Genomic DNA, 25,349 nt, shown 5'->3' on the forward strand with positions numbered 1-25,349 from the left:
CCCTCTCAGAAAGCTTATTTAGGGGGACGCCTACTTTGGGAAGACAAGTGTAAGAAGTAACAGGAGGAGGTTAAGGGAAATTACTGCTCCATGTTGCAGAAACACACTGGAAGGCAAACGTGGCCCAAAGAAAAGGCTCCACTGGAAAAAAAAAAAAAAAAAAGTCGAAAGCAGACTGTAAAACTAGCACTCCAAGGTCAACAACGAAAAAAATGACCAAGACCTTGCCCGATCCCGGGGTGAGTGAGGGCGTCCAGGAAGGAGCTGGGCGATGCTGTGACCCGAGAGGAAAGAGCCGTGCCACTCGAGGGGCACCATGTCCTGATCTGAGGACCAAGGATTCTCGGCCTTGAGCAGAGACACAGTGTTGCACTAGAGTTAAGGGGAGCAGCCGAGCATGAGGCCAGCCACCTGCACGGCCAGCGCTCACCGATTTGTCCCACTGACAGGAGATGAAGTGTCTTTCAGCATCTTGAGAGAAACTCGGGCTCTCTTCCTCTTCTCTGCAAATCACAGGGAAACCGAACTCCACACCTGTTACATCCCCCCAAAGCTGAAGCACTCAAGAATGGCTGCGGACAGCCAGCTGCCTGAGGAGTCTCCATCTGGGAATCACCGTTAACACCGGGTCTCCACGACAGGAGAGGAGAGGAGGCCGCCGGAGACCCTGCTGAGCTCCCACCGCACCACGGCTGAGCAGACCACAGTCACGTCAACACAGCACAGCACACGAGAACCGACTCCTCCGGGACAGTAAGTCAGAATTTCTGGCAAAACGGTGCTCACACAGATATATGAGGATACAAAACACCACTAGAAACAACCTGAGGGCACATGGTGCCAGCTGCTAGGACGTTGGCACACGATTAGAGTGGAGTATCTTCGAGTTTCTAGACAATTTTAGAAGTCAGGATATGGTGTTCAGGGCCCACTCCTGAAGATGCTCTTAAAACAAAACCAAAAATAACTACCCTGAGAGATCACGCACGTTCTAGGAGGCCAAACATTTTACCTGGGTGAAGGGATGATTTCACTCACAAAGCCCAAGAACACAGAAAACAAGAAAAGCAACAATAATTTCCTTGAATGTATTCAACTCTCAAGGCAAGGGGTTTTCCTACATAAAACACTGTAATTCTCCCACTACTCCAGAGAAACCCAATAAATAACTTTACAGTGAGGGCCGATGAGACCCTGGGCGCCCACAGGTCCCCCGGCAGCTGCAGTGGTCGAGGCCCAGAGAGCCGACCCCCCGGCGGGCTCGCCTGCAGTCTGTCCTCTCCGAAGGGGACCCGCCGGCGTTTCCCAGCTGCGTCACAGAACAGTCCCGTCTGGTGATGCTCACGGTGAATGACGCCAAGAGCACAACACAGGAAGCGGTCAAAGCCAAGCGCTCCGCCGCCGCCGCCCTCTTCCACGGACAGAGAACGCCGAGGCCCGGCTGCAGGCTGCAGGCTGCAGGCTCCTCGGCGGCGCCTCCTCGCCCGCGAGTCGGGTCCTCTGCGCCCATCAGGCGGGGAAGAGCTCCGGGGGGCTCTCTCCGTAGCAGTACTTCGCTATGGGATCCCTGTAGGTGTTCTCGTGCTGCACGCTCTGTTGGCGAAGAGAAGAGAAGAGCGCCGTGAGAGAGCAGGCCACCCCTCTCCCTCTCAGGACGGCCCCACTCAAAGCGGGGCTGCTGTCAGACACGCCCCGCAGGAGCCTGGCCCAGTCCATCTCCAGACGGCACTACAAGGCTCCAAGGCACTTTCTGGAACAACAGCAGATGTGCAACACAGAATGCCAATGAAGAACATGAAATGGACATAAGAGCACTGAGTGATTGTTTCTTTTTATGTACACCAGTGAGTTTTTTAACAACCGAGCTGTGACCGGGGCAACTCAGGACATGAATTTTTCTCAAATGATTTTAGGTTAGATTAAGATCCAATGGGTGTTTTGCACCTGACTCTGTGGTTCAGAAAAATTCAATTCCTGGTACTGAACCCTGCAGAGATGAAGGAGATCCACTTCAGGTCACTATCATAAAGTTTTATATACCTAAAGGTTTGGCCCACAAGCCAAGGCCCACAACACAACATGAGCCTCACTTGGCTCAGCAAACGTGAAGTGTGATTTAAAACAGACAATCCTCCTGATGGCTAGTTTTTCAGCAATTTGTTTTCAAACAAGCAACTTGAGTTTTTGGCTGGTCTAGAGTTCATTAATTAACCCAACAGCAACGCTCAACATCTAAATTGTAAGTATTAATCCAATTTAGAGACAGCCAAATCTTCTCTTTCTTGGGATACTGCTATCAAACCAAATTGGTAACTGGGAAATCTCTCTTCACGACAAAAAGACAAAGTCAGAAAGCTCAGCACCTTCCCTAAATAATGGTAATAACGCCTTGGTTTTATCAGTTATGAAGAGAAAGTATTTCGCCTTTTCTAGCATTTCTCAGAATGAGAGAGAATCTGAATCAATACGAGTCACGTGTTCAGCCTTCCTCCACATTTCCTTTAAAGCCCATTCAAGTGGGAAGCTCTTTCAGCAAAACAAGACCATCAGGAAATTCTTCTTGTTCTCAAATGCTCATTATAATCCCTGAAACACTGACAGTGATGCCGAATGCTCTCAGAGCAGACCAGAGACATAAAAAGCACCATAAAATCAAGAGGTGGACTACAGAAATCTGGCAAAGGGTCCGAGAGTTCCAGAGAATGACGAACAAGTAAGTTATCTCAGACGAGGCCCGTACAATCTCGGAGACACCATGAACAGAAGCCAGAAGCGTGTTTGTATAATCAACATGCCTGGGGATTTTACAAAGACAGCTCCAACACTGCTGACCACAGAAGCAGAGGGCTGAGGACACAGAGCGATGGGAAAGCAAAGCTCTCAGGCGCTTTGAGCAGCAGCTGCGACGTTCAGGGCCCAATGAGCAAGCATTTAACGACAGCAGGCTAATAAGGATCGAGAGCTTGACAACCTACACATTTATTCATGTATTTTTAAACACCCACCTGCCCCATCCCCTTAAATCCTAAAATAAACCACAACTCTGTTCCAGAACAAATCACTACTCACTCTAACCGAGTGGTTGCTGGAAAGCCTTAGTCAAATTTCAGTCAAAGACAGCTAGAGAGAACTTCTCTCAGGAACGGGACAATTAGGACTCCACCCAGACTTAAGAATAATTTCAAGCTTCCACTTAAAGTGCAGACATGCCAATCAGACAGGAGAGATGCAAGTTGAGTAGACCTTGATTTAATATAAACATTTTACTTCCCTAACTTGTATAAATCTCATGTTGACACTCTCAACACTGTCATTCCACCAAAGCAAGCTCTACACAGCTTCACTGGACTCTCTTCTCCATCATGACGCCACCAATAGGCCCCCAGTGCGTATTTCTGAGTTTCCTTCTAGCCCCTGATTCCCACCCGCCATCCTCCAGCTAGAGGCATCCCAGCTCCTGACCTGGGATGAGGTCCTGCATTTAGCCAAACACAATTCAAAGTGATCTTCGACTGCCATGAAGAGGTTCTGGAACGCCACGGCTGCCCGGTTGAGGAAGCGCTCCAGGAGAAGTTGCTACGGAAATAAAAGTTAGTACCTGTAATAAATTCCAGACTCAGTAGCACAAGGTAACCTTGGATATTTCTCCTAAACTAAGAGCCTGCAGATGCCGGGGAGGGAGGGTAGAGAGAGGAGTCCAAGCGAGCATGAGCGCTGGTATCTTACTCATTAATATTGGCTTAGCAACACAACGGTCCATTCTGCAAAAGAACCGTTCAGGGCACTAGGAACCACCTCCGTTGCTGGTAGACAAAGGCTACTTCCCAGCAGCAATTTTTTTTTTTTTGCTGAGGAAGTCTCTCCCTGAGCTAACACCTGTTGCCAATCTTCCTCTTTTTTCGCTTGAGGAAGATCGTCCCTGAGCTAACATCTGTGCCAATCTTCCTATTCTGTATGCGGGTAGCTGCCCCAGCATGGCTGACAGAGTGGTGTAGGTCCATGCCCAGGATCCGAACCCGCGAACCTGGGCCGCCGAAGCAGAGCAGGCCGGACTTAACCAGGCCGGACTTACCCACTATGCCACGGGGCCAGCCCCAGCAGCAATTTCTGACACCTACAAAGTTCCCAGGACTTCTAGGTTCTATTTTCAAAAGAATCTCACACAAAGAGTCCAACGCTCATCATAAAATAAAGGCGGAAAGAAAAAAAGTCGATGCAGACCAGGAGCCAGTCTCCATACCTTGTTGGGCTGCAGGCAGCAGGAGACGCAGTGCTCGTACGCGCTGCAGCAGCCACTGGACAAGCAGCCGTCGCAGCAGTACTGCTTGGTGCTGGGGATGTGGACGTTACAGCAGCCATTCACCAGCAAATGCTTCCTTTCACACACGTACCCTGCAAGTCAGAGACGGACCTGAGCATAACACCAGCAGTCCCCCGCCTCCCCACCGGGCGATCACGAAGCAGCAAGGCTGGTAAACACCCAAAGAACACGGAGACAGAACCTGGAGCCCAGGGCAGCCTAAGCTCCAAAGAGCCAGGATTCAGACACACTGTCATTAGGGCTTGCTCCCATGTGTGGGAGTTTAAGGAAACACAGAGTCCCATATTATAATCGACACATCCTAATCCACCTAAAATGAACCGTCAGTCTGCTGTCCTGTACTTGATTCAATCATCACGCCAAGTCACACCTATGTTCTCCTGTTCTAACCGATGCAAGCCATTCTTTCATGTATGCCTGAAGAAAACTGTCATTCTTTTTCAAACAAAAATCTGAAAATAGGGAAAACCAAGGCATTCAGTCCCGAAAGTGAGATCTTTCTAAATAAAAAAACAAACAAAACCCCACTCTGTACAATATCTTTTAAATGTCTGCCATTTATTTAGTAGTTTGGAGGATTTGTTAAACAGAAATAGTCACACCAAACCTTTCTAAATTGATTTAGGCTGTTTGTAAATATATATGCCAGGGATTCAATTACCCCTCAGCATTAGGGAATGTGAGTTCTCTAATACCCAAGGAAGAAAAATTCTCCTAATTCCCTCCATTCCTCATAAATCCCATCGTCTATACATACACACTCCCTCCAGCCCACTCAATCCAGGCTCAACTTTAAGGAAGGAATCTCCTTACAAAAGCTAATTTATCATTCAGACTTTCTAAATACACATTTCTGTACATTCTTCTGGGAGTGGGACAGAAAAATGCAGGAATAATTGCATGAGGGACACCAGTTGGCCCTTGGGAAACTCCCAGGTGCAGGCACAAGCTCACAGGTGCACACACACGGGTCCACAGGTGTATGCCCAGGCCCACAGGTGCAGAGCAGCTGTTCCTAGCCTCATTCCATTCCAAATGCCCCAGCTCCTTAATCCCCAGGGAATGAGACTTGGTGAAGTCTGAGGTTGTTTTCAGAAACTACTCTGGAAAACAAAGTCTGTGCAAAAGCAGGAGGCACCAGTAAAATAACAATGGAAGAGACTGAAAGGGCCCTCACTTAACACCTGGAAAACTGAGGCCTCGAAAGAACCAGCTCCCAGTTACCTGGGAACTGGTGCTTCTTGCTGTTGTTTTAACCATGCCAATCTGTCTTCTAAATTAAGAGAGGACGGTTCTGATGCCACAGTGAATGTTTCTGGGATTCTTCCTAACTATTCTAACTCATCTTCCTCACAGGGATTATAAATAAACACACATACAAAATCAAATAAGCCAGCATGTTTCTCAAAATTCTGCCCAAATACATAGCAGCCTTATCACCTCTGTGTCAGGAAGATGTAAAATACAAGGTGACCTAAACTCCGCTTGCTGAACTTCTCTTTCTGCCCTTTTCCCTTTTCTACAAGTCAGCGTCTCAGGCCGCCTTTTTCTCCCTGGTGCGAGCTGCCAATATTTAGTCTTGGGACCACAGGTCTTTCTAATTTCTGGTCAAAGGAAGCTCGTCAAGAGTCCTCCTTTTGCATCATAAATCTACTCGTGCAAACGCCACTTCCAACAAGGACTCCTGTGCGATCACCACCCCAGAGTGTGCTGCTATTGGCTGGGAAATTAATTTCTAACCTTTGAAAAGTTTATAATTCTGATTGGTTGTCTTACTTAATAACAGGTTACCCTGGCAACATCTGTGGTGGTAGCTGCTTGCTAAAAGGCATAAATTCCTGCAATCACTGCTTATCTCCGCTCCCACATTCACGGAGGTCAAATAAAATCAATGGCTCTTGGGTTTTTATTGATTGATTCTTGGAACTTTTTACTTAAGAAGTCTGAGAGTCTCTGTCTCACTTGAATTAATCAGACGAAAACTATTCTTTTGCTAGTTATAACAAATTGTCATTCATACCTAATATTACATATTAAAGTCAAGGCATAAGACTACACATCTTCTGAGTGTCATACAAACAAGACAGTCTATAAGAAAAAAAGCACTGAACTCCAATTCAGTCCCAGCCCTGGGTCTGCCCACTGACTAGCTGTGCCATCTTGTGCCTTTGCCAAACTTTACTCTGTTAAAAAAAAAAAAAAAAAAAAAAAAAAAACAGGTTATTTGCAATATTATTCGCTTCTTCAATGTGCTCTTAAAGACCGAGCTTGGCACAGGCATCACTGCTGAGTTGTCAGCACATTTTTGTGCAAAATTTTCCAGCTCTTTTACCCTCGGTGGGGGGGTTTTCCTGATTCCTTCCTTTAATTCCAAATAATCTCATTTGGTCTGATGCCTTTGAGATCTTTTTGGGAAATTTTTTGTTTTTTTATTTTGATGGGAATGCAAATTTATTTTTTTTTGAGGTTGGTTGGTTGGCCCTGAGCTAACATCTGTTGGCAATCTTCCTCTTTTTCTCTTTTCTCCCCAAAGCCCCAGTAGATAGTTGTATATCCTAGTTGTAGATCCTTCTAGTTCTTCTATGTGGGATGCCACCTCAGCATGGCTTGATGAGTGTTGAGTAGGTCCATGCCCAGGATCAGGCCGTCAAAGCAGAGCGTGCGAACTTAACCACTACACCACCAGGCCGGCCCCTGGAACGCAAACTTTTTAAAAAAAAAAACAATAATGCACTGTAGTTTTCATTTTAAAGACAGCATGTGTCTTCATTTTGTTCAGCTTGAAGATTCTAATTCAAGGTTACCTGTGTCAACTTCAGTATTGTCATGTTCATAATCCATTTGTTCTGAGACTCTTTGAAACAGAGTAAAACTTCCTCTTGCAAACAAACCAACCAACCAGGTTATCTGCAAACTACCAGGTAAAAAAATAAAAAATAATGTGTAAAACAATCAGGGAACTCTGAACACTGTTCGGGTACTTGACATTAAGGAGAAGTGTTACTTTTTTGGTGTGATAATGGCACCCTGTTTATGGTTTATAAAAGTCCTTGCCATTTTAGGCAAGTGCCTTAACCTTCTGGTGCCTATGTCTTCACCTGTAAAGTGACAACAGCAAGATCTACCCTTCATAGGACTGCTGCGAAACTCAAATGAGATATCCAAGGAGAGCTCCTGGCCCAGCGCCCAGCACGCAGGAAGAGCTCCACTAACGCAGGCTGAGCATGAGTGGGGCCCCTCTTTGGGGAGACTGAGGTGAAGTGGCAGAGCTCTAGCAGTTGTCTAACCCACCCACCTCCCCCGCGCAGGAACCGCCTTTCTCACAGACTGAAAGGAGGCGAGAAAACTCGGGGAGAAAGCAGCAAAACAAGCAGACTGACGTTTGAATGGTAAGAGTAACGCATTTTGAATCGGTTTACAGTTCATTTGAGATGATCTCATCAGTCCGTCAGTCGACAAGTGCATTTCCTAAGTGTCAACACTACGTGACAGTATTCAGGTCACCAAGGAGGAAAACTCTTACCCTATAGAGTTCACCATCCTGGTGAGAAGAAAAGACTGGCAAGACCTGAAAATACTGGGGCTGGGAAGAGACTGGCAGGAAGAGGCCTAGGGGCTGACACACGATAAAATGCCTCAACCATAAGCTACAGGCACAAGGAACTTCAGAGTTAGAATTATCAAACCAACTGCTCTGACTTTGAAGGGATCTGATAACTGAGGTATGAAAGACAAAGAAGATGTGAGAAATGTTAGAAATGAGTAAGAAGGGGAAAGGCACTGTATAAAATCCCCACTAAAAAACCCTGCGCGTGGCCACACAGGAGTATTTCAGTGACCGCGGGAGAGGGGGCAGCCAGCCTCACCTAGCTCATCGGTGATGAGGTGCTTCCCTTGAATGGAGTTCCGGCACTGGTTGCTGGGCCGGCTGCTGTTGCCCAGGTTGAACTGCACTTTCCACAGAATGGGCTGATCGTGGTCTTGAACCTGGAGGAGATTCCGATCTCTCACTGCCCTCTCCTCCTACAAAGAGACCATAAATGAGAAGGTTAATGTACCGTTTCTTGCACTTTCACCCAATTTCTCAAAAAACTACAGTAACAGGACAGAAACAATGTAAAAAAGCTTGTACAACAGGAAGCTGCATTCCCCTGGTAGGAGCAAAGTCTGAGCCAAAGTTATAAAATAAAATGCAAAATAACCTGTAGGAAAAAGTAATAAATTAGGGCTATGCTTCAAAACTGATACGCTTACACAAATGGCCCCTGGATTACGTGCACATTATACATGTGCATGAAAGTGTTAATTTTGTGGAAAAATTTGGAGGGAAAAGTTTTGAACTTTTTCTTTCTGATGGCAAATCATTTATTTTTTTATATTAAAACCAGTACATTGTGGAATAGAATGTAAAATTTGAATACACTTTTAAAATAGAAGGGGAAATTTCAAATCAAATTTGCAGCTGTCACTTCAGACACTATCCAGATACATCTAGAGCACAAGGTCACTTTCATTTCCAGTTACGAGTACTTCGGTGGTAGACTTATGGGAATACTGAATTAGGAGACTGATTTTAGGGAAAAGAAAAAGCACGTCAACTTGAAAACTTCTATGAAAAAATACTAAGTATGTAACCTTTACAATATACCTTTCTTTACAAAAGACATCCTTGCCAGCCAGCCCTTCACCTGGACACGCAAAGTGGAGAGCTGCTCTAGAGGCAGGAGGTTAGACCCTTTCTCCGAGCCTCCAAGTCGAGCTTTCAAACTGCCTTTCCTGTACTATTAAAGAAACTAAGGAGGAAGAGGCCGGAGCACCAGGAAACAAGCCAGGCACGAGACAGCCATCTTCTGAACCCAACCTATTGTCGAAAACAAAACAATTACAAAAGACTCCCTCCCAAACGCTTTTTATATACTTGAAACACTCTACCATTTTAATAGAGTTCTGTGGCTTTTACCATTAAGAATGATCTGTCATTTGTCACTGTTTGAGCAAAAGGGACTAACTTTGAAAGTTTGATGGCAAAGGTTATATACTTTAATGGGAAAGATCTTTCAAGTTACTAAGATTTCTTTAAGAAAGTAATCTGGGAGGAGCTATTAATATTTAAAACATACATATCCACATACACTTTGGCACAGCAAACACATTTTTTTTGGTAAGGAAGACTGTCCCTGAGCTAACATCGGTGCCAGTCTTCCTGTATTTTGTATGTGGGACACCGCCACAGTATGACTTGATGTGTGTAGGTCCGTGTGCAGGACCCAAACCCCAGGCCGCCAAAGGGGAGCATGCGAACTTAACCACTATGCCACCAGGCTGGTGCCAGCAAACACATTTTTGAGGCCTATCCCATAGAAAGTACCTGGTGTGAGGACGCACCAGGAAGTTTACTACAGCACTGTTCATATGGTAGAAAAAACCCTGGAAACCCAACAACAGAAAAACGATGGAATATACATAGGTATAGCTATGGCTATTATAGCTATGGCTCTTACAGAAAACCCTCAACACGACTGTTACGTATTTATCTAGCGTAGTGGTTCTTAAACCTGACTTGCACATCAGATTACGTAGGGGCCTTAAAACAAATTCTGATTCCTGAGCCTGACTCCAGACTGAGTAAAACTCTGTGGATGGGACCTGGGAGTCAATATTTTAAAGCACCCAGATGATTTTAAGACACAGACAGGGTTGTAGACCACTGGATGTCCATAGTATATTATTAAGTTAAAAAAGCAAGTTACAAAATAACATGCATATTATCACACATTATATTATGATAATAAGTATAATAAATACACATGCAGGTTTGTAAGAGCTGAGATAAAGTCATGAAAATATATATTATAGACTATTAAATGGAAAGGACATAGGTGATTATTAATATCTTTTATCATTTTTGGAATATTTTCATTTTTAATTTAAAATAAAATGATAAAAACATTATTAAAAACATGCTTATCATTAACAACAGGAGATGCTAAGTGAGGAATCTCTGGGAACTCTACACTATGCTTGAAACTTTTCTGTAAATCTATAATTATGCCAAAATAAAAAGTTTATTTAAAAAAATGATTGCCAACATTAAAGACAAAACTTACCCATGATCCCACAACTTAAATAAAGCTATATCTATTTCTGCATACTAACTTTTAGCCTTTGACCCCAGCATTTACACTACAAATTAGAATACTTTGTATTCAGCTCTTCCTGACACTAATTGGATGGTAAACCATGCAAGCACTTACATTATCTTGATAATCGCATTTTCAAGGCTGTATAACAATCCATCGTGTTGATGTGCCATAATTTAGTAAACACATCCTCTACACATCAGCATTTAAGCCCATCCCAGGTTTTTGTTATCATATACAGCACTGTGATAAAAATGTAGAGCATTTGTTTATGCTCTTGAATAATTGGTAGTAGTCGTTATTATTAGAAGTAGAGCCAGTGCTATGAAGTGTCAAAAAAACTTCCCCAAACTTCTATCTACCATTTGCAGTATTACCAGCATTTACATAACCAAGCTCACGTTACCACCACCGCACCAGTACTGGATTTTGTTCTTTAATTTACCAAGCCCTAATTTACTAAATTACTAAAGCCCTTCAAGGTGGCTTTAATTTCTATTCTGCCCCCCTTTTGTTTCTTTTAAAGGAAAGAACTGGCACTAGCAGGAACAGGATGGGTTACACAAAAACAACATCTGAATTCCTTGGTTGGTACGGAAGCCCTGGGAATATGGACAAATCACTGAGGTGTACACTGCTTAACTACCTGTAAATCCACTCCTCCGCTCTGCTGGGATCACGTCAGTTAACTGCACAATCAAGCCATGTGCAAACTACACTGAGCTGCAAATGCTACCCTAGATAAACTGGTAGCCATAAAGACTATTAAGAGGCTGGTCACAGTAGAGTAAACTGGATCTCACGACAAGGTTGAAAGTGCTCTTAACATTACTCTCAAACTATTCTGTTATTCTTCCTCAAAGAAAACAACAGCTCATGGACAAGTGCATCCCAGAGGGGCCTCCTCCACATAACCATGCTCCTAGTAAACAGGAAGGCCATTCTCCCAGCTGGAACTTGCTTTCAAACATGAGTATTCAAGACCTTGCCAAAAGGAATGGGTAATCTGTTTTTGATTGGACAAGAGGGGCTGGCCCAGTGGCGTAGCGGTTAGTTTGCGCGCTCCCCTTTGGCAGCCCAGGGTTCACAGGTTCAGAACCCCAGGCGCGGACCTATGTACCGCTCACCAAACCATGCTGTGGCAGGCGTCCCACATTAAAAAAAAAGAAAAAAAAAAAAAATAGGAAGATGGGCACAGGTGTTAGCTCAGGGCCAATCTTCCTCAGCAAAAGAAAAAAGAAACAAGATTGTACAAGAGATTGTGTAAGACACAACGGCCAATGTAATGAAGGAGCACAGATTCGCTTTTCTGAAGGTCCAGTCTCGCAAAGGGTGTGATGAGGGGGACCGAGGGGTTCCTTCATTGGACGGGTGGTTTTAAACCTTTCCCAAACTGTTCCACTGACCTATTAGGTTGTCTCAATTTTAAGCTTCCTTTATACATATCTTTTTCATTCAAGATTCATTCAAGGGTATGGAGCTCTTACAATGCGTTAAGGAAATAGAGACAAAGTAGTCAGGATCTCGATTCTCAAAGAGCCTCCAGGGCAGTTGGTAAAGAGGCAGCACAGAAACCAGAGCAACCACCCACACCAGACGTCCACACGGGGTACACCGGGGTACGACGAAAAGAACGGGGACAAAAAGGAGGGAAAAGATACACGAGAACTTTCTTCACCAACTGTAAGCAGCTACAGAAATGTTTCTATTACTAATGTTATGTTACTTAACCTCTGATTTAAAAATGGGTATTTTAATAACTGTCCTGTCTATTTTTCAGGGGTTATCATAAGGGTCAAATGAGATAAATGTCCCATGTAGTAAAGCACTTAAACATAAGGCATCATCATTAAAAGATTTGCTTACGGTTCTCAAAAAAGAAAAGAAAACACAAGGGGATAAAGGCAGAGGGCATCCCGAATGTCTAACACCTGGGGAATGGCTAAACGCAGCCTGATTATGGAAAATTTTAGTTATTAAAAAATGTACCTACAAAGAGCTTTTAAAGATGGGGAAAATGGGCACATGTTAAGTGAAGAAACAGTATGCCCCAATTATATTTTTAAAAAGTGAAAAATGAAGGAAGAAAATACGCCCACGTCATCAGTGAATCCCTCTGGCTGGTGAGATGACAGGTAATTCTTTTCTTCCTCTACCATGTGCAGCACTTTACGAACTTTCTGGAAAATATATGTACCTTGGGGATCAGTGAAAAACAAAACAACAGATCAGCAACTCCTACGATTTATTTATTACACTTTACTTTAGACAGTACCTAACCTAGCACCAATTTACCTACTTAATTACTTTAAAGCTGAAGACATTATGTTTTCAAGGAGTTATGTAAATAGCCCTGAGACTTTCAGGAACTGCACCTCTAGAGCAAGTACGAGAACATTTATTTACACGAGAGGACCTCTAAGGACCTTCTGACTCCAAGACTGGGATTTCCTCCATCTCAGCTCAAACGCCCCACTCTGAGGGCCCACCTTGCTGCTCTATCAGGGCATCTTGTTTTGTTTTCTTTATATCACACATCATTATCTGAAAGAATTTTGCTCATTTGCCATCTCTCCCCCTCACCGCCCAGCAGAATACAGGCTCCTGGAGAGTAAGGTCTCCCCTGCTTTGCCCCCATGGTATCTCCATCATCGAGCACACAGTGCCTAGCGCAGTAGGTGTTCACTAAACATTTGTTAAATTAACGTGCCCAAGTCACGTGGCACCCAATCCTCTCCCTCAATGGCATCCCCACCATTGTCACTAATTTCTCCTGCGCTCCCATCTCTACAATTTAAACTATCCCCCAAAGCATTAATTAACATGAAAACCAAAGAAAAGAGGAATTCAAAGCAGTAGAGAATAATCAACTATTCTCTAGGCCACATCTGCTTCATGAGTTCATAGTCTCACTGAAGCAAAGCTAAGGATCACACGGAGCTCTGAGGTTTTTCACAGCCTCTGCTCAATTAATCCCAACCCCCCCAGCCCAGCACAGTCCATATCACATCTCCATTTGACAGACGAAGAACCTGATGCTAGCCAAAACGAAGTGAACTCGCCTCAAGTCACACAGCTCTTGAGTGGCAGACAACCAAACCTGCAGCACAGAGCAGATCAGGAACAGCAAATTCAAATGCACCCAGGAGAGCATCCAGCAGGACGGGCTCCCCGATTCTGGTTCCAGGGGCCCTGTATACTCTTAAAAATTACTGACGACCTCAATATGTGGGTTATGAGGGATATGGCTGTTGATACTTGTCATATTGGCAATTAAAACACAAATTCTTAAAACACTTATTTTAAATAAACTATTCATTCATTTAAAAATAACAGTAACAGGGCCGGCCCCGTGGCTTAGCGGTTAAGAGCGCGCGCTCCGCTGCTGGCGGCCCGGGTTCGGATCCCAGGGGCGCACCGACGCACCACTTCTCCGGCCATGCTGAGGCCGCGTCCCACATACAGCAACTAGAAGGATGTGCAACTATGACATACAGCTATCTACTGGGGCATTGGGGAAAAAAAAAAAGGAGGAGGATTGGCAATAGATGTTAGCTCAGAGCCGGTCTTCCTCAGCAAAAAGAGGAGGATTAGCATGGATGTTAGCTCAGGGCTAATCTTCCTCACAAAAAAAAAAAAAAAAGAAGAAGATAAAAATAACAATAATGAACCCATTAGATGTCAACAGTTTTTTTTTTTAAAAAAAATGCTTTTCAAAACGAAAGAAGACATTTAGAGAAAAGAGAAAATGTTTTTACATTTCTGCAAATCTTTTTAATGTCTGGCTTAATGGAAGACAGCTGGATGCTCACATCTCCCCCTGCATTCAGTCTATTACCATATGTTGTTTGGGCTGAAGCATACGAAGAAAATCTACCTCATAGAGATATGTGGTTGGAAATGGGAGGAGTATTTTAATGGCTTCTCCAGATAATTACGGACAACCTTCTCGGATACTACATCAAAACTCGACAAGTGTGGTTTCTTGAAAGTTCATTGCAAATGGTGCACCTTGGAAAACAGTCTGGCAGTTCTGCAAAAAGCTCAACAGTTACCATGTGACCCATGAATTCCACTCCTAGGACCATACCCAAGAGAACTGAAGGTGTATGTCCAAACAAAACCTTGCACACCGATGTCCACGGCAGCACTATTCATAACGGCCAAAAGGTGAAAACAAGCCGTGCGCCCATCAACTGATGAATGGATAAACAGAATGTGCGAGATGCACACGATAGAAGATTACATATTCGGACATAAAATGCTACAACATGGATGAACCTTGCAAACACTGGCTTCTCACTGCAAGAAGCCAGACACAGAAGACCACATACTGTACGATTCCATTTATACGAAATGTCCAGAACAGGCAAATCCATAGAGACAGAAAGGTGACTAGCGGTTGCCAGAGGCTGATGGGCAGGGACAGGGAAGTTATAGCTCAAGTGTTTGTCTCAGTGTTTCTTGGGCTGTGGAGGAAGCAGACCCAGAGAACTCTACAAAACAAACACTTGGTCAAGTTTTAGGGAATTCACAATCATCTCCTCCCCTGATTATGGTCACAGGTCACTGGTTTTTTAAAAAGACACACTATAACAAAAAAAAATTGGACAAGGTGCACCGGAGTACTTAAAAGGTGGATGTAGGGAAGGGCACAGACTAAATAGCATCCGAAGTCAAGATACGGAAAATCAGTGCGCGTGCCAGACGGAGAAGAAAGGAAAAGTCATCCCAATTAAAAAGATTCCAATTAAAGAGACTCACTTGTTTGTTCAACCAATATTTGACTGTCCATGAAGTGCGTGGCAGTGTTCTAGGGGCTGGGATTCTATGAACAACACAAAGGTCCCTGTTCTCAAGAAAATTACATTCTAGAAGAGAGAGTGAGGGGGCAGATAACAAGGAAATGAACAAGAAATGCTTAGTGATTCCTACCATGAAGGAAATAAAGCAGGTCTATGGGCAAGAAACTAAAGTCATTTAGATTGGGTCACCCAGTGTGGCCTGAGGCAGTAACAGCCTGACCTGAACTGACCAAAAAGACACACCATGCAGAGCCCCTGGCATGAGTCTGAAGTTTCATCGAGTGCAACAGGAACGCAAAGAAGCACTATACACGGGGCAGTGCTGTGACTGACTCTGTAAAGATTATCAACCCTGCTGCTGGGAAGAGAACTGACTGTAGCACAAGAAAGGAAGCAGAGACCTGTTGGTGAGCTACTGCAGTGGTCCAGACAAGAGAGGAAGGCAGCCCGACCTAGGGTGGCAGCAGTGACAATCAGGGAAATGAAAAGGTTCAGGATACACCCTGGAGGCAGAGGCAATGCTCTGGATGTGGGGAGTGAGAAAGAAAAGCAGGAAGCATCTGTGGCTTGACCACCTGGTGAACAGTAATGCCACCCAGTGAGCCTGAAGACTAGGAAGTGTTGGTGGTAGAGAAACAACAGCTCTGTCTTGGCCAAGTTTGAGAAGCCTACAACACATTCAAAAAGGGAGGTCAAGTATGCAATTGGATGTAAGAATTCAGGGTTTTCTGGACAGATCTGGCCTGGAGTTATAAAGTGGGATCTCAAGAGCATACAGCTGGTATTTGAACAACTAACGCCAGAGATCACGTGGGTCAGGTAGGGAGGAAGACAGAGGTCTGACTCCCAGCTCACTACAACACTCAGAGATACACCAGATAGAGAAGGGACAACACAGGACCACGTGAAGGTGCCTGTGAGGTGGCAGAAAACAAAAGTCACTGAAGCGCTCAGTTCACATGAACGTCACCCACACATCCTGGTCAACAAAAGAGGCTTACAGCACTCAGCCTCTCTGTTTGCCTGAGGTCAGAGGAGGATACAGTTCCCTGTCTTCCCTTTTCACAGCTCCCCCACCAATCCGATAAAACTAGGGTGACCATATAGTTTATTTCCTATTCATTACACGTATTTTTTACGAACTTGGCCCTTGACAGCGAAAAGGGGAGCTTTTAATAACCACATCAGAACAATGGCATAAACCAAGACAGTCCCGGGTACACCCTAGGGTATGCTCACCCTTTCTAAAAACCCAAATGCTCAAACTGGACTTCTAACCAAACTTACTGATGCTCTGGGTGACATTTCCCACCAACGCACCCTGCTTTTTCTCCCAGAAATTCTCACCTGGAAGAAAAGCTAAGGGGGCGGGGAAGCGAAAATTCCACCCAACCACATTATTCACAGAAAGGGCACCTTGTGGGTCCTCCTGGGTCTCCCTGGCGGACCACTGAGCCCCTAAATTAAACGGAAGCCAAGCACACCGGCGCTGGCCCCGCCACCTCGGCCTTTCCGAGTCGCGGTTTCCCCCGCTGAAACTGGGGGCCACCACCCCCCAGGACTGCGGCGAGGATCAAGTCAGACAGGCACATCCCTCTTGGCACTGGACCGGCAGGTGGAAAGCTGGTGGGCGGCTACAGATGTAACCGCAGCCACAGGGTAAGGACCCAGAGCCCAGGGTTCGAGTCCCGGCTCTGCCCGCACCGAGCAGCGCCTTCCCGCCCAGGTCCCCTCGCCCGTCCTCAGTCCGGGACAGCCGTGCCCTCCTCTCCGGACACGTGGGCGGCGCGGCTGCGGAGGCAGCTCCCCCACCCGGGCGGGCGGGCGGACGGACGGCACTGACCTGCTTGAAGGTGCTGCTGAGGAAGTAGACGAGCGAGAGCCCGAAGACCAGGGCGAGCACCCACCTCTTCCGCAGCAGCCGGCGCCACACCATGGCCGCCAGGTTCACCATGCCGGCGCGCACGCGGGGCGCGGCGGCCGGGGCGCGGAGCGGGGCAGGCCCGGGGCCCGGGCGGCATGGCCCCTACGCGGCCGGCAGCCCCATCGCTCGCGGCGGCCACCGGCCCCGCGGCCCCCGGCCCAGCCCGCTCCCGGCAGCCACCCCGCGCCGCCCCACGTGACCCCGCCCCACGCCCCGCCTCCACGCCTCTCGCGGCACCAGCCGGCCTCGCCCCGCCTCCTGCCATTGGTCCCTGCGGAGCGGCGGCTCCCTATTGGCTGAACCCCGGGAAGGGGGCGGGCAATCGCGTGCGTGCGGCCGGAGCGGCTGTGCCCGGGTCTTAGCGCCGGGCCTCGCAACCTGAGAAAGAACCCAAGGAGAGGCCGGAAGCTCTCGGAAGTCAGGTGCTCCCCGGGCCGCGCGAGTGATTGGCTTGGAAGGACGTGAATGATGCCGCTGTGATTGCTGAATTGTCTGGGCAGGTAAAAAGCGAACGCGACTTTTTCCCCCCACAGGATGGTCAGTGTAGTCTTCTGCCCTTGCATTCTCAGTGCGTTTTGCGCTGCATGTTGGTTGCAGGAATGAAGAATGCTCGCGGCATTGTATCCGAAGTGCACCTGCCTGCTTCCATTGCAAGGAACGCAGGAGATGCTTTCTTGCATGCATTTCGGTGCAGTCCTGTAACGGCCCGGGGGCGCAACTTAAAACATCGCATCCATTGGCAAGTCTGGGTGTCATCCTTCATAGGGATGTAGTGTAGTGGAGAAGGTTAAAAGGCGTTTCATCCAGTCGTTCAGATGCATCCCACGTACTAAAATTTATTCCAGAATTCGATGTTGGAATAATTATGCATGGCCTGCTTCCAAAAGAGAATCTGAAGCCCCTTCGAAAGCAAGCATCTGACAGTAGAATCTTGGGTATTTCGTTTCGGAGGCTGTGTCAAATTTGTGGATGGAAACTTGGGATACTGTGTTTCATTTTCCCCAAGGATTTGCAGGTGATGGGAGATCATTGGGAGGGGGGCATTAAGCTGAGATTGCAAGTTCTTGAAAAAATATGTGATGAGCTTTCCTTCATATATAAAGATGGTTTTACTGACTCATTGCTTAGGTGATTTTCCAAAAGAGAAAGGAGGCTTCGCTGATGGGTTGTCTCTCTAATCAGCGGCCCTGATATTACCACTGCTGTCCCCTGGAGAAGGCTGGTCAAGATTAAGAAGTCATTCAACATTCAACAGCCAATTATGGTGCCCTGAACTAAGAGGCAGATACCATCTTTGGTCCTGGTACAAAAAAATATTCAAGGAGGCTAAACCTATTCATGGAAAGTCTATGGCCTTGATTTCTTCTCCAGGGCAAAAGGTCAGGAAGGGAGCAAGAGATATAAAAAAAGGTAACTGAGAGACCCATGTGTTACTCATTGATTAAATACATTTGAGTGCTACTCTGTGCCAGGCAGTGTTCTAGATGCTGAGGTAGAGGGGCGAACCAGACAGACAGCATCCCTGCTTTTGTGGTATTTACATTCTAATGGGGGACAGATCATAAATAAATAAGCAAACTATAGAAATGATAAGTGCAAGGAAGAAAATAAAACAGGGGAATGTTATGGTAGATCAGGAGAGTGAGAGAAAGCCTCTGGGAGGAGGTGAAATTTGACCTGAAGGAGCTAGCCAAAAGGAAAAGCATTCCAGGGAGAGGGAACAGCAAGTTCAAAGGCCCTGAGGCAGGTTTGAGGAACAGAAAGGCCAGTGTGGCTGGAGGGGAGTGGTGTTAAAGGGAGAGTGGAGGGAAATGAGGTTGGAAACAGGTGAGCTACATCAGGCAGAACCTGGAGGCCATGAACAGAGCTCAGATTTTATTCTGATTGCAGTGGGAAGCCATTGGAGAGTCTAAAACATATTTTCTGTATTCCTCAATCAGGACTCAAAGTTTGACAATAGGACAAAATATGCTAAGATCATAACTACCCTCAGGAGTCCTAAAGAGGGATCAATGAGTGGCTAACCAGAGAAATGGAGCAGACAGAATCATATGCTTTATAGCTACCCATGATGCCCCAAGACTTAGTCTCGGATTCAGGACATTCTATGAACCATTCACGTAAGCGTTGTGTTCCAGGGTTGGGAGTCTCTGGTAAGCTCCTCTGACCCGTGCAGCCCTCCGGAGAGGAGGAGAAGGAGGAGGCCTGCTCTCTCTGGGATCGACTGGTCACGTGCCCATCAGGAGCCCTGAAGGCCCACCTCCGCTGTCGTCAACATGGAGTTCTGAAGTCCATGTGGCTCTTCACAGTGAGCAAGGTGACATGTCTCCATGAGAATTCACACCTTCATGACCGCTTTATTAAATGGGAAGGCTGGAAGGAAGCTGGGGGTTCGGCCACTCCACCCCCTCCCCTTTTACAGATGGGGAATCTGAGGCCACAGAGAGGTTGCTGATTTGTCCAGGGCCACACAGCAAGTTTGAGGAGCATCCATCCAGAATCCATGTCCCCTGTCTGCCAGTCTGCTGCTCACTTCACCTCATCTAGCACCTCTTTGCTGCAGAGTTCTCTGCTTTCTCCTCTCACATGAGGACTCCCTCCACCTCTGGGTCTCAACATCCTCATCTGTGAAATGGGGTGATAACGCTTTCCTGATGGGATTGAATGTGGAATCGAGGGTTGCATGGCCTAAGATCGAAACATGGTTTGCAAAATGTCCGAGAGCTCTGGGGATGTGAGATGTGAGCAGTACTTGTTCGTGGTTACCATGGCAATCTGACAGGCAGTGGGAATGTGGGGAGACTCTGGCTCATGCCATGTGCTGGCTTTCAGGTCTTAAGGAAAATGCAGAGACGCCACAGCAGCAACACGGATAACATTCCACCTGAAAGGTAGGCCTCCTCTGGTGTCATTCCATCTGAGGGCTCTGGGCGGTCAGGGGCCCCCCAAAACTTGGCTGAATAATACCTGCCTCTCAGGGCCACTTGTTAGAAGAGCAGAGGAGCTCTGATTGGAAACCGCTTTGCACAGTGATGGCCTTATATTACTCAGTGCATAACAGCTGGCTGTTCTTAGGGTAACTCGCAAAGCCTGTGTGACTGGTGATCCCCTTGACTCGTATCAATGATTTACCCACGGGATTTTAATTTATAGAGGTGACTGAGTGACAACATGGAGAGGCGAATGCCGCTGAAAGATTTTCATTACTCACATTTCCCGAGAGAAGGGGCATGCCACATCTCGCAGGGCCATGTGGGGAAGCGCCAGGCCAGTCAGGAGGCAGAAAGGAGCAAGGAGAAAGCATAGGTCACAGCTTTTATTGTGTTTTCTCACAAAGCAAGGCAGGGCAGGGGAACCAGCTTCAGATGGGCTAGTCTGAATAACGTCAGGGCTCTGGGCTATAGGGGTGGTTTCTAGTTGCCTGGTACCTGGCCTTGGGTGATCTGGGGCAGGGGAAATATTGGCTGGGTGGGTGAGAGTTAGGTAAAGGAGGTAGTTGGGGATATTGGCTCTGGATTGCAGGGAAGATGTGAGCAAGTTTAGCCATTAGTTTGGCCCTATAATTAGTAGATGTCTAATAGACAAATACAGAATCTAAGAAAACACATGAGCTAGGATATCTACCTAGGTAAGCCCAAGAGAGTACATACCATGGGGACCTGGTCTCAGGTTGTGACAGTCTCCCAGCCCCAGACCCCCCACCATGCTGGCAGGTACGTCTGAAGAGCAGGCAGCCAAGCTTTTCCCCCCGCACATCTTATTCTGGGTCCCCTGCAACACTGAGGGTGGCCGCAAAATCACCAAGAGAATCCCCCAGTCCCAGCCTGGGGACTGAGTTTTCCATCAGGCCTGCCTGTTCTGCAGGGGAGAGCACTGGCCTTAAATCAGACGACCCTTGGCCAAAATCCCACTTAGCCCCTTCCCACCTGTGGTGCCTTTGGCAAACTCCTCCACCCCCAGGCCTCAGTTTGCCCATCAATACTGGCAGATAATAAAATTCAGGGTTGCTTATGAAAGAGTGAATTAGTGTGAAAATGCACAAACGCAGTATCCGGCGTATAAACAGCGAGCCTATTGGAGCTCTTCTAGCCTCTGAAGACAGAATCGCTGTCTGCTTTCAAGGGAACCCTGAGATCTTTGGGGGCAGAGACCACACCAGAAAAACAGCAGCCACTGTGTATTGTGTGGTCACTCAGTGTCATCCTCACATTAACTTACTGAGATCAGGACTGTTTTTATCATCATTTTACAGATGTGGAAACTGAGGCTCAGAGAGGGGCAGTAAATTACATCAAGTCACACAGCCAGAAAGTAGTAGGGCTGAGATTCGGTCCCCAGTCCATTTGTGCCCCCCTCAAAGTCTGTGCTTTGAGCCACCACATTTTGGCTGCCTCCTCTCCGGGCAGATCCACTCCTCCTCCTGGGCTGCCTCACTCTAGCTCTTAAGAGGTTAAGTTGGAAGCACAGCCTCTATCCCTCAGGGAATATTCTTTCCCGTTTAGGCTGAAATCTCAGCTGGATGCTGGGGAGAGGCCCAGAGAAGGGAGGCCAGCTATAAAAAGCCCCTTGGTGGGTTGAGTCTTCCCTGATTGTGCTGGAGGCCCCCTGAGCCCAGGGAACTCAGAGTGCTGGTGAGCTCAAGGGGGCCAGGAAGGCTTTCCAGGGCCCCGTGGGGTGGTGGGGGAGAGAGGGTGGCCCCCATATGGGCCAGCATGGGCACCTTCCAGGACTTCTGCGTTCTGAGCTCAGCTTCTTGAAGTGCAGAAAAAGCTCAAGGCCCCTTGAGGATCATAGCCATGGTGTCCGTTGTTGTTGTCATTATTAATATCATCTTTATTATTATCCCGAACCACAGGGAGTAGGACCACACATTTCCTGGGCTTTTGGAGCCAGCAGGGAGGGGCTGTGGGGGTTGGGGGAGGGGGTAGCCATCTTCAAGTTCCCTCTCTTGCACCAGGTTTATAACTTACCCCCAGGTCAAGTTTGTGAAGCCAGCCCTGAGATTTCTCCAGACCAGCATTTCCCCTGCTGGGTTTCACAGGTGTTCTGCAAGCTCTTAATAGGTTTTCCATGGCAAAAAATAATTCCATGGTCAAATGAGTTTGGGAAACACTAGGTTTAAACAAAGTTAATTTCAATTGCAGGCCTTCTCAGAGCCTTTAGCATGCTCCTTCATTCATTCTTTGAAATAATATTTATTGCGTGTGTTCAGTGTGCCAGGTGCATCGTGCTGGGTAGTGGACATACAGTGGGGAGCAAATAATCATGGTCTTCCACCTCATGGAGTGGGGCCCAGTCTAAAGTGCTGTCCTTGGTGCTGACTGCCCGTTAGAATTGAAAGAAATAGAGATGCCAGGCCCAGCCCCGTAAGTTTTGTTTCCGTTGGCCAACACTGGATCCAGGGCACCTGTGTATTTCAAAAGCTTCCCCAAGTGATTGTAATGTGCAGCCAGGGTTCAGAGCCACAGGTAAGCAGTAAAATGATGACTATGATCATGCATGCAGGTGAGGTTAGGGTGCAGTGGGAACAAGGAGGAGACTGTCATTGTCTGGGAGGTAGTGAAGGCTCCGCCAAGCAAGAGAGAGTTTAGCTGAAATCTGATGGAAGAGCAGAGGTTACCTTGGTGGGACGAGACATCCCGGTGAAGGGGACAGCCTACACAAAGGCCCTACAGTAGGAAGCCGTTGGGAAGTGAGAAAGGGCCACACAATGAGACTGGAGTTCAGGGCCAGATGATCCAGGGTGTCTGCCTGGTTCCTCTCTCTGAGCCTCAGTTTCTTTATCTGTAAAATGGGAGTGATATTAGTACCTATCTGTAGGGTTTATCTGAGACCACTGGGAGGAGTCTAGAATTGGAAGCCCCTGAGAAGGCTTTTAGAGGGATAGTGAAATAATTGAATTATGTTTTTTTAAATGCACCCTGGGCTCCGAGTGGAGAATAGATTATAGGGGGTCAAGTGTGAAAGCAGTGTAAAAGTCCCCACAGTCTCTCTCCTGCTGCATTTTTGTGCCTGGATGATAACTACGATACGTTTCTTAAGCACCTACTGTGTGCCCTGGGTTGTGGAGTCCAGAGGATGAATGGAACTCAGCTCTCACTTCAGTAAGCTCATGATTTATGAGCACGCTAGGGGTCTGTGGAGGTGCCTTGGGGGCCCACTGCAGTGAGACAAGGCGGGGGGGCTCTCTGCCCCTCCCACCGATGCATGCAAATCAGCTCCAATTGGATCTGTCGTGAGGACTGAGTTCCCATGTCATGATGCCATTTGAAAAAGGACAAACCCAAGAGAAGAGAGGTGGCATCTGGAACACTGGGATGTGGTGTTTGTGGGAAAGTGCACCCAGTGTGGGGTTCTCCATTCCCAGAGGGGGACCCCTGAGTTCTCTGCTCCCCTGGTGATGACTCTGAAAGAGCCATGGACTCCTTCGCCTGATTCCCACGCAAGAAGCCCGTGCTGGGAACTACAAAAGGCAGTTGGCCCTGGAGGTCTTTCCGTAGGGACTAAAGTGAATAGTTCCCATTTATTAAGCACCTACTACGTGCCTATATTAAAAAGAGTATTTTAAATTTGATCCCACAGGAATTCTATCCATGAATGATGTTTATGCCCACTTTTCAGGTGAGAAAGCTGAGTGCAGGGTTGTGAAGGCCCCTAGGAAGGGTGGAGCTGGGGTTTGAATGTGGGCCTCTCTGTTAAGTCTTCTTTCCATTACTGTCTGCTGCCCTCCAAATACTGGTGGTGACCAAGGCTGGACCCTCTTGGGAACCGGGAGTCATTGAACTTGAAGATTTCAGAGCCAAGGGTCCCTGGGTTCCTGAGGTTATTCTAGAATCACAAAACTCTGTGCTCCCTTTTCAGTAAAGTATAGTGGTTAAGAAAGTGGGTTCTAGAGTGAGTCTGCTGAGTCTGAATCCCCCCGCTCCAGCCCTTACCAGCTGTGTGACTCTGGACAAGTTACTTTCTCTTGCTGCACCTCAGTTTCTTGGTCTGTAAAATGGGGGTATTATTGGTACCTACTTCACAGGGTTGATGGGAGGGTTTAACGAGTTAATCAATATAAAACACTTAGAAAAGTGTCTGGCACATAGTAAGTTTTCAGTGAAGATTATGACCCTAGTGCCATGATAATTTGTGTTAGTACCACAGACTGAGTGGCTTACACAATAGGAATTAATTTTCTTACTTCTGGAGGCTGGAAGTCCAAGATCAAGGTGTCAGCCGGGTTGGTTTCTTCTGAGGTCTCTCTCCTTGGCTTGTAGATGGTCAGTCTCCTGTGTCTTCACATCATCTTCCCTCTGTGTGTGTCTGTGTCCAAATTTCCTCTTATTAGGACATCAGTCATATTGGATTAGGGCCTGCCCTAATGACCTCATTTAACTTTGCACCTCTGCAAAGCCCCTGTCTTCAAGTACAGTCACAGTCTGAGGCCCTGAGGGTTAGGGCTTCCACATATGAATTTGGGGGGGTCACAGTTCAGCCCATAACATCATTGATACGGTTATTGGCCCCCATCCTCCACTGCCAACTTGGTGGGGCTTGCTCTTCTCTTCTGGCCCAGAAATCGCAGCCAAGCGCTCAGCTCCGAGGCGAGTGTGGATGAGGGGGGCGTCTTCGAGAGCCTGAAGGCAGAAGCGGCCTCCCCGCCCGCGCTCTTCTCGGGCCTGCCCGGCCTCCCCCCGGGCAGCCTGCCCGCCGCCCCGTTCCCGTCCAGCCTGGTGCTGGGGGCCGCGGCCGGCGGCGGGGACGTGTTCCTCCAGATGCCGGCGGCCAGGGAGGAGGGCGGCGGCCGGGGCGAGGGCGGCGCCTACCACCACCGCCCCCCGCACCACCACTTCCACCACGCGGGCCCCCGCGGGAGCGCGCTGCTGCAGCACGTGGGCGGCGACCCCCGCGCGCACGCCGACGACGGGGGCGACGAGCAGCCGGGCACGCCCGCCCCCGCCCTGTCCGAGCTGAAGGCCGTGGTCTGCTGGCTGCAGAGAGGGCTGCCCTTCATCCTGATCCTGCTGGCCAAAGTGTGCTTCCAGCATAAGCTCGGTGAGTCCGGGGGACACAGGTGTAGCAGCCTCGGCCTTCACCCGCGGGGTGGGGGGCTCCTCATCCCAAGTGCCAGGGGAAGGCAGTAGAGGCCCTCATGGTGCAAAGTGCTTACGAGT

General features: G+C 47.5%; 2 protein-coding genes across 9 annotated transcripts in view; one reads left to right on the forward strand and one right to left on the reverse strand.

Moving 5' to 3' along the window:
• Window positions 1-1,479: 1,479 nt before the first annotated feature.
• Window positions 1,480-17,321, reverse strand: SPRING1 (SREBF pathway regulator in golgi 1). Of its 3 annotated transcripts, none has more exons than XM_058531497.1 (5): window positions 17,174-17,321; window positions 8,188-8,344; window positions 4,241-4,392; window positions 3,463-3,576; window positions 1,480-1,593 (listed from the first exon to the last, which is right to left on the reverse strand). In XM_058531497.1, the coding sequence occupies exons 1-5, from the start codon at window positions 17,285-17,287 to the stop codon at window positions 1,510-1,512; spliced, it is 621 nt and encodes a 206-aa protein (XP_058387480.1). In that variant the 5' UTR covers window positions 17,288-17,321; the 3' UTR covers window positions 1,480-1,509. The 3 variants fall into 3 exon arrangements, with proteins under 3 accessions (XP_058387480.1, XP_058387481.1, XP_058387482.1); XM_058531498.1 differs by having other exon boundaries at window positions 17,110-17,292; XM_058531499.1 differs by lacking the exon at window positions 8,188-8,344 and having other exon boundaries at window positions 17,110-17,321.
• Window positions 17,322-17,535: 214 nt separating this feature from the next.
• The window catches only part of RNFT2 (ring finger protein, transmembrane 2), a 66,553-nt gene continuing 58,739 nt past the window's right edge, over window positions 17,536-25,349 (forward strand). For 4 of the 6 annotated variants that reach the window (XM_058531502.1, XM_058531504.1, XM_058531505.1 and 1 more), the window contains exons 1-4: window positions 17,536-17,690; window positions 17,788-19,507; window positions 20,023-20,081; window positions 24,752-25,230. In XM_058531502.1, coding sequence (XP_058387485.1) covers window positions 19,484-19,507; window positions 20,023-20,081; window positions 24,752-25,230 — 562 coding nt within the window. In that variant the 5' untranslated portion in view covers window positions 17,536-17,690; window positions 17,788-19,483. The remainder of the gene's footprint in view (window positions 17,691-17,787; window positions 19,508-20,022; window positions 20,082-24,751; window positions 25,231-25,349) is intronic. The other 2 variants (XM_058531500.1, XM_058531501.1) reach the window with 2 other exon arrangements.

Source organism: Diceros bicornis, chromosome 35 (assembly GCF_020826845.1).
Source record: "Diceros bicornis minor isolate mBicDic1 chromosome 35, mDicBic1.mat.cur, whole genome shotgun sequence".
Lineage (NCBI taxonomy): Eukaryota > Metazoa > Chordata > Mammalia > Perissodactyla > Rhinocerotidae > Diceros > Diceros bicornis.

Coding starts and splice junctions, on each gene's coding strand:
- SPRING1 (XM_058531497.1), bottom strand. CDS start 17,287: ATGCCGCCCGGGCCCCGGGCCTGCCCCGCTCCGCGCCCCGGCCGCCGC. Junction 8,345..17,173: donor CGCCGGCTGCTGCGGAAGAG/GTGGGTGCTCGC, acceptor GTCTCTTTGTAG/GAGGAGAGGGCAGTGAGAGA. Junction 1,594..3,462: donor AATGCAGGACCTCATCCCAG/GTCAGGAGCTGG, acceptor CTTCGCCAACAG/AGCGTGCAGCACGAGAACAC.